The following is a 9,279-nucleotide window of genomic DNA, read 5'->3' as shown; positions in this document are numbered from 1 at the left end:
ACACACACACACACACACACACACACACACACACACACACACACACGTTTGCTGCTTATTGGTGAATGTGAGAAGATTTAATTACATTTCCTACTTCACAAACACAGGAAAAGTGGGACTGTAATGTATCTTAAGCATTATGCATTATGCTGTTATTCATCTTCGCCGTAGCTTGCGGAGAACACCACTTGATAGTGCCAAATGAGCAGATCTTCTTTTTCATTTTTCGCTTCTTAAGGCTATCAGTCTTGGCACCTTTCAGAGCCAAGTCACTTGAATTTCTGCTGATCTAGATGGGCGTTGTGATATATAACCTGTGTGTTTTATGGGCCAACCATGATAATACCTGTAATGAACTTAACTTTTTCCCTGCATTAAATTATATAAACAGTGTCTGCCATGAATGTTAGAGAAGGCATTTTTTTCCTCTACCCTGAAGGTTATTTTCTGATCCATTTGCAAAGCTGGTATGGCGCACACCGAAGTAAAATGGCCTTTATTGAATTTCCTAGGTCAACTTTAATTTTAGTTATTGAAACAGAACCCTGAAACTAAAATACTGTGGAGTTGACTATAGTGCTGTATTTCTTCACTGTTTGGATTCACTTGACTCCAGGTGAGATGACAGGAAATAACCCAGATGTTTGTCACTGATTTCAAATTGGAACCATCTGCTGGTCTTTGGACTAGAAGACCAATCTAATAGTAGTAGTTCATAAGTAGTAGTTAATGTGAACTAATATATAGACTAATGGAGTATAGCGGCAAAGCATGTGGCTTTTGTCAGACTACAACCAAGTTTTTATTTGTTGTCCCTCTTTCTTCAGTCTTCCCTGTGTACTATAGCCATGTTACAGATGCACAGATGTTGTGCATAAACTGAAACAAGGGATTGGAAACTGGTCTACATATGTAACTGAAGTTCAGCGCACGTAGACTGGTTTAAAAATGGTAGAACCTAGTCTAAGGTAGACCTGGATTGATCTAGTATCAGATTTAATCGATTTAGGTTAGATTGGTTTATAGAACTTCTGTACCAGATTGCCTACTGACTCAAGTTAGGTTTCTGGTTACCATCATCCTAACCCCTGCTAAGTCCCCACTGTCAAGGAGGTGTGTTGGAACTGAGCTTACGCTCAGCTGTTCTGGCTGTCACAGACCCTAGCCAGCACAGAATTTCTCCCCAACTACATGTCCTGCCTCTGGCCAGTTGTAGGCTGCCTCTGGCCAATTGTGGGGGTGAGGCTGGATGGAGGATTCTGTCACATGGACCTGGCAGCCAATCAGGGGTGGCTACTGGGCTGTGTTCAGCAGCAGGGAGCCTACTGGGAAGTATTTGGGAGCACCTCCAACCTTCTGTCCTTGGCCAGTGGAGGCAGCCTGTGTGCCCTCCCTCCCCTCCAAAGGGCAGATGTGTGTTCTGCTCACTCCTGAACTAACCTATGATGCTTAGAGTAAAGTGTGTAACTTAGATCCCTTCTGCCTTGGGCTTTTTGAATATTTGTACCTGGCCTAGAATTTAAATTTTGAGCAACATACATCTTGTCCGTATAATACTTGCCAAGCATTGAGAAGAAGACATTCTCACTATGAATGTCCACAATTTGTCTTCTGTTAAATCTAATTTACCAAAATAAAAGGAAATAGTTGGCAAGTGCAGTCTTTAATGAAGGGAAGGGGATTTGATTGTTTGTTTTAATGGGAGTTAATCCAGAAAGTGTTTGTTTCAATACAGTGTTCCAGTCTGCCAGTGGTATAGATCAATTCTGCTCAAAATTGCAAAACTTAGCCTAAAGTCTCTGAAAGTGTTTAAATAAACTGCGGGTAAGAAAAACAGAAACAAACGAAAGCAGGTTTGAGTTAAACCTGGATTGCTTATTTTGCTTTATGAAAGCCCTTCTGGTCTCACTCTTTTTTGTTAAATTATTGTTTTTCTATCAAGATCTTAGGGGAGTGCAAAACTGTTAAAAGTCTTCTATTTGTCAGCTGTACCTTGTCGTGGAGCACTTAGGTGCCCTGCTTCTTTAAAAAGCTGAAACTGGAAGTGGGGAGCCCCAACTGCTGATTACCAGGGCAGCCAGAATGAGTTAGTTGGCCCACACCTGCCAGCAGTCAGGAAGGGGCAGGGCTTGGCTCATATAGAAACCCCAGGTCTGAGGCCAGGAAGGCAGTTTCCTGCTAGCAGCTAGAGGGGAAGGAACCTCCAGGGAGGAAGTGCCCAGTAATGCTGTAACTGCCTGGTATGCTGCACCTAGGGCTAAGGGGGCTCCATGAGCTCCACAGGTACCTTGGCCTATTAGACACTTAGTGCCAAGGACCAAATCTGCTCCTTTTAAAAGGGTCAGAGCACACCCTGACCTTTTGTATTATGTTATAGCCCAGGGGCTTGTGTTTTGTTTGCTGTTGTGTAAGATGGGTGGTTTGGGTGAAGCTATTTGGGGAAGGAGGAGACCTCATAGGGGGCCCACTGCAGTGTGGGGACCCCGGCGTCAGAGAGGGCACAGCACTTTTGGGTACATAGACCCCTTTGGGAGGTGCAGAGACCCCCGGCTCCAGAGAGTTCACGACGTTGTACTTGGGGTGCACAGACCCTGGTGCTAGAGAGGGCGCAGCATTTGGGGTGCACAGAACCCAGGTGCCAGTAAGGCGCAGAACGAGAATAGAGGGTGCCCAGCAGGCCGAACTGGCACAGTTAAGGGTCCCTAAGGGTAACGCGGCCTTCCTTAAGGACCCCATCCTATGACATACCTGTTATAGGGAAAGGTTCTCTCTCTCTTTTTTTTTTTTCAAGAAAACATTGACCATTTTCTCACTCATCCCTTCTAAATGTTTTTTTTCTAGGCACCTTGTTTCAGTGAGGTTAAAAGTTGTGTCTACAGTTTTCTCACCAGCTTTCATCAGTAAATGTAGGAAGCTTTTTTTAAAGATGGGGAAGGAGGGGGGAAGAGGAAGCAGACTGATAAATTGTTTATTTTACTATTACCTCAAACTTAAGCTGAAAAGTTTCTATGCAAGGGACAATTTGAAGAGAGAAAATAAAAGCATGGTAAGAAACTGGCTTTTGGTGTTCTTGCAGAGATTATATTTATACTAAACTAAAGTATTTGAGGATTAATTCAGATATTTAATTAGCTTCATTATTTTTGATTGGACCTATCCACCATCATAACGAATCCCAGCCCCAGAAAAGTTGTACTCTAGTAGGGGTTTTGTTTGTTTGGGTTTTTTTAAACTAATCAGACTTAAAATGCAAAGATCTTCCCCAAGCTAAGGATTCTTTGTATGGCAAAATATAGCCTAGAGTTAACGCTTACAGTGAAGCCCCCGGAATTAGAAGTGCGGGTGTGTGGGCAATGCAATCATATGTAAATGTAATGGTGCCAGCGGTGCTGTAATAATGACTGTAGTATCTTTTAAAGGAACTCTGAAGCATCTGTTCAAAGACATTTTTAAATAACTTTAAAATGATTTTTTGTAGTTTAAATGGAATATGTAATGACATCCCTTGAGTACCAGCATTCCTTTTCTGATTTTCTTCCTTCATTGAAGAATAAACATGGTATCCTAATGATGGCATTGGTTATCTGTAAGCCTATGCAAGACAAAGTTGGTGAAAGAGCAAGTCCACACAGAGGGTAGACAATTGTACCCTTAAAGCAGTTTCAAAAAGGGAGGGGCAGCTGCTGCTCAGGACTGCCCAAGATCTAGAACTGTTACTTGTATTGGTGCCTGTAGCAATACAGGTACAGCAAATCCACTCCAACTTTAACCCTGCTTTGTTCAAGGTCAAAGTTGAGGCGATTTAGCACACTTGTATCCTTAAAAGTCATTTATACCTAACCATTACAGCCTAACAGCTTGTGTGATTCTGAACAGCAGCCCCCCAACTCTTCCCTTGTGAAGCTGCTACAAATGTATGTTTGTCTGTGGCCACAGTTCTTCACTGTAGAGCATTTTCTTATATCATGGGACTGTTACCCTTAAAGAATACTGGCTTGGTGATCTGTGTTGATCTAGAAGTCTGGATGCAAATCTGCATTGAAGGCGAGAGCTGACAGGATGTGCTGCTTTAGGTATACTTCTGTGCCTCCTAAATGATGGTGAATGGGGTCCTCAGTTGGGAAGACTTGGGGCATAGAAGCAGTAGTTCAGACTGAAAAGGATGAGTCTTGCATGTTATAAATGACTCCTTTTTTTTTGCCTTTCTTTTTCAGACACTGAACGTCTCTACACTGTTGTATTCCAAGAAATCTGTGAGCGTTTTGGAAAAGCCTACACGTGGGAGGTGAAATCCTTAGTCATGGGTAAAAAAGCATTGGAGGGAGCACAGATTATTCGAGATATTCTAGAGCTTCCGATGACCAAAGAAGAGCTGCTGCATGAGAGTAAAATGAAGCAGGAAAAAATATTTCCTAGTGCTGCATTGATGCCAGGTGCTTTCTCTTTATTATTTAAATGACTTCATATGAAATTATGTATATACAGGCCATGATAGAGTTTTAAACTTCCTTTCACAAAGAAGCTTCTCTTACAGACCTGGTATTTCTACTCTTGACTTGGCAGGGTTTACTCAAAATGGCATGGTATTTGCTTGTTAGGAAACTCCTGGGGATGCAGAGAGCTTTTGCTTACACATTTCGAGAACAGCTGCTCTTAATACATGTTTTAAAGAACTCGGGGGAAAAAACCCCCAAGATAAATATGCATGAGTGTTGTCAGATTTATAATTTAAACTCTGATTTACAGTAGTTGATAGCAGCTGTATAACTCAACAAGTTATTTTAAAATCTGGCTGTGGGTGCACACTGGTGTGTGTTTGTTAAGGTCATAACAAAGCTCATGCCTATACAAACATGGATAAATGAATTCGTTCACTTACATGTTTCAAGTTGAAATGTACAAAAAAAATCCAGAAGCTACATTGTTACTAACCTAGAGTATGAACCAAGTGTTTCTGGAACATAGATCAATATTTAATGGTAACACTTAACAACAGCGGATAGATAACGTGTGTGAAGTAGCTTAGCTGTTGTCACCGTAACTACCTTAACAGTTGGCATTTTCTGCTTCTTGACTGTTTGTATGTTTGTTCTTGCAGTCTTCATGGTGTATTAATGTAGTGTAGCATGTGTTTGTTTCTTAAATGTGTGCCTGTATATAACTTTCTAATAGCTTAATAGGAAAGGGAGTCCTGTAAAACAAAAGTTGAGTGTAACTAGTGGGTAAAGCTTACAAACTCAGCTGGTTTGGCCCACATAGCATATACCAGGGATTGGCAGTGTTTTTGGGTGGAGTGCAACTTTGACTTCTAAGATGTTGGCGTGCTAGGGGCAGATGGTGGGAGAGCTACAAATGGGCCGATCCTGGTTGTGGCAGTGCAGTCCCAGTCCCTTCGCAGAAGTCTGTGCGCGCCAAGCAAAATTACTTCATGCGCCATGCTTTGGCACCCCTGACATGCATTCATTTTTCTTCAGCTTACACATCTTAGAAGCTCCACCAGTTTATCAGTTCTTTGTTTGGATGCCTATTCACTGTTTATATGTAAGTGTGCATTAATAGATTTGAAGGATAAAATTCTAGTTCCTATTAAATTAATAGGAGTATTGCCTGAAGTGAGTATTCTACCCAGAGGGTGCATCTACACATGCAATTAATGCAAAGCTCCGGAGCAGTTTGAGCTGCAGTAAACTGCTCCTGGGAACAGCATCTACATGTGCACCCAGGATAACAGCAATTTGAGCTTGAGCAGAGCAGTCCATGGTTGGTGGGGGACATAGGGGTCAGCTTTGGGCTTCAGATGGTGAAGTTGGACGGTGGAGAGGCTGGCTGGAGCATGAGGTTGCTGCAAGAGCGGAGCTGTGTGACTAGGCGGCAGGCAGGAGTCTAGCCTTAGGCTGGCTGACCAGGTGCAATTTAAGTCTATGGCCAGCATCTTCACATGCATTTCAGCTCAGTTATTTACTCCACTGTAAGATAGTACTGTCAGGGACTTCCTGACAGTAACGGTGGTGTTAATTAGTTTACTGCACCCTCATACTAGTGCATGTGTAGCTGGTGGCACTTAACTGCAGAGCTAATTAGTCTACTCCATAAAGCTCACATGTAGATGCATCCAGAGAGTTTACTATATATACTTAGTTCCGAGGTTAAATGCTACATCATTTAAATATATAAATTAGATATCTGTTTTATTTTCCACAGAAACAAAAGAACCAGTCTGTAATGAAAGCAGTAATAGTTTTCGGTATAAAACTCTTACAGACCATGAGTTTGGCTAGAACTTCATGAAAGACTGAGTGGAGGATTTTTTGAAATTTTCATTTAAGTTTTAAATCCTGTGGACTCCTTACAGCTGCTGGTATTTGATTCCAGCTTCAAAGAAATCTTAGTTAGGCTTCAGAAATCTCAAAGGATAGATCTGTTTGGGAATTGCAAGTGGCACTCTATATTTTTTTTTAATATGTCTGACTGATTATGGATGGAATTAACAGGCATTAACATTAAGGTAAGTTTATTCATGAAGTGAATGAAGAGTTCATACCTCTTGAGGAGGCATTTGGATGCCTTAAAGAGAGCAGAAGGGAAAAACACTGCTTAGAAAACTGATCAACGTGCCATCGGTAGAGAATCTTTGATACTGTTTAACAAAAGGGAAAGCAAGGAAAATGTTTTACTTGCTTCCCTAAGTTCTAGCTCTACTTTTGTTTTATATCCGAGTGCAAGAGTAGTGCAGCATTTTAGATAACACTCCTAAAGAAAATTTCATGATGACAAAGAAACAGGTAGATAAAGGAAATTATTTTTGAGGTCTTCCAAGCAGTCACAGCAAGTGGTGGTTGGTTCCATCCTCATCGCTCTCTTGCTGTCATAACAGCAATACTATTTCACTTGAGGATTGTGGAAATATGCCAGTGGTGAGCTGTGACTGCCAAATGCTTTAATGTGTCAGGTTACATCAAAAATATTTTAAAATTTGCGATTTAAAAGAGTGGATGGTTTATCCTGTGAAGTGAGATTTTTTTTTTCTACCATGGGCTAACAGGGGTTTCTACTGGGGAATAACTTTATAATCTTAAATGATTATAATCAAACCAACCAGAAATCCAATCAAATTGCTACAGTTCAGAGCATTAATATTAGCTGATTATTATTATTATTTTTAAATGGGTGTTCGAACCTTAAAGAGTTATAGTTTTCTCCGACATAAGTTTCAACGTAGGAGCTCTAAACAGTTCAGAATAGAGAAGCATCCTCTCACAGAGGTTATATTTTTCCTCAAGGTTTTCATTCATGCACAACTGAACATGAATCATAAAAGACATGGGTGATTCATATACACAAAATTAATTTAAACAGTACAAGGCGTGTTTATTCATCTGTGTGTGTACCTATGAATGTACGTGTGACCGGGCAGCAAACCTCTGCCCTCTCCCAGAGTCTATGCTGTGCTCACAGGCTGCTGCTTTTGTTCTAGTTGTTATTGCAGTAGAGTGAATTGGACCCTAATTGCAATCTCTGGAGATTCTCTGGCTTCATGCTTCAGGGCTCAAGTGTCTAGTTCCATGCACACTGCTACTAGTACATTCAGAAGGAGAAGAAAAGCAACTGCAGCCACTGGAAGGGGAGGAGGAATGCAGGGAACATTTAAATTACTGTTTTGCTGGATATTCAAGGAAAGCGTAGGGAAAAAAAGAAAACAAAGGATTTATAGAACTGTAAGAGGAGTAAGAAGCAATGCCTAGGTTTGGTCTACACAGGTTTTGTAGTACAGTGTATTTGTTAGGAGCACAAAGAAATCAAAGCCCTAGTTATGATAGCTGTGCCAACAATATACTCTGGTCAGCTGCAACTATGCTGTCAGAAGACTGCTTTTGTCTGTTTAGCCAGTGTTGTTCAGGATAGCTATAGTAGGAGAAAAATTGCCTTTTGCTGACTTATGCGGAGTCTCCACTGAGGGCTATACTTATATCAGCTCAGTGGTATAGACAAGCTCCAAATGTTTAGGAAGTGATGAAAGGAGGTACACACAGACATACATGCAAAGATGGGAAGAATTAGCAGTAGAGCAGGTGATGGTTTGGCAGAGTCTTGTAAAATACAACATTAATGAAGGGAAAATGAAATGAAGCGGGGAGAAGATTAGGAAAGGTACCACAAATGAACAAGTGACCCAGAATACTAAAGGCAGGCAGACAGAACAAATGCAATAATATTTTTTCATGAGAACCATTTTTCTTTTTAAATGTTTGTTAAAAATTGGAACTGAGGACTATTACACCTGATTCCCAGAGCAGTGCATCCTGCTATGCGAGACATACATGCAAGACCTGAGATTTTTGGGATCAGGCTTAAAATCTCAGAGATCCCAATTGTACAACTGCTGGTATGGGAAGTCCATCATGGTGAACTGGATCACTCATGCTGGGCTCCATATATGTCTTTCAATGGGGACGGGGCAGCCCTAGGTCCTAGACTTGGGACACAGGACTGCCTCTGGGTAGGAGAGAGTGCCAGATTGTTAAACTGAGCAGGGGGAAGCCCCAGGCCCTAGTTTGGGGCCCAGACTTCCTTGTGCCTAATCACAGGGATCAGCTGATCTTTGGGATGGGACACAGCGTCTAGAATACATGCTACATGTTCAATTTAAATCACAATACAAACCATTATTATACATTAATGAGGGGATGTCTTTGTGGCTGGTTTGCCATTTTATCATGTCATAAATAGACTGAATGCTTGACTTGGTACAACGTATGGCACAGTTAACACAATCATGCCATAGAGGTAACATCTGCCAAGACTCTTAGATGCATAAACTAATTTGTCCCTGTTTTTGCGTAGTGTAAGAATGATGTTGTAACCTGCTAATCTAGAAAGTATGGAAGAGGCAAAAATTTCATAGCGTGATTATTTTATGCAATTGGTCCAATAAAAGATACCACCTTAATAAACCCATGCTGCTCACATATCTTTTTACAGTGTTTTTTAAAGAGTTTGAATCCCTTATGCTGTAAATATAAGTAAACACAGAGAACATATAAAATATTCTTATACATTTAAGGGGAATAGTTCATTCTTCATAATTTGTTTATGCAAGTAGCTTCGGGCTTTTTATAAAAGCTTAGCTTCACCTTTCCCCTGTATGTGAAAATAATGCTGGCTAAACCTATTGAAACTCCCAGGTGAAGTTGTGTTTTCTTTGGCTTCAGCTGGTCATTACATTTTAAGTGTAGAACAGTAACATTTTAAAAGGTATGGTTTAACTGGTGGGGGGGGGGT

At 41.0% G+C, this 9,279-nt stretch overlaps 1 protein-coding gene across 1 annotated transcript in view; it reads left to right on the top strand.

Annotated features, from left to right (window-relative positions):
* PUDP (pseudouridine 5'-phosphatase) overlaps positions 1–9,279 on the top strand; it is a 144,131-nt gene that overhangs the window by 55,074 nt on the left and 79,778 nt on the right. Inside the window, exon 2 of the mRNA XM_019525012.1 lies at positions 4,215–4,433. Coding sequence (XP_019380557.1) covers positions 4,215–4,433 — 219 coding nt within the window. The remainder of the gene's footprint in view (positions 1–4,214; positions 4,434–9,279) is intronic.

This window comes from Gavialis gangeticus, unplaced genomic scaffold, assembly GCF_001723915.1.
Source record: "Gavialis gangeticus isolate Ggan-Ray unplaced genomic scaffold, GavGan_comp1, whole genome shotgun sequence".
NCBI classification, from domain to species: Eukaryota; Metazoa; Chordata; order Crocodylia; family Gavialidae; genus Gavialis; species Gavialis gangeticus.
Note: the sequence above shows the minus strand (reverse complement) of the source record. Positions and strands in the feature narration are given on the sequence as shown.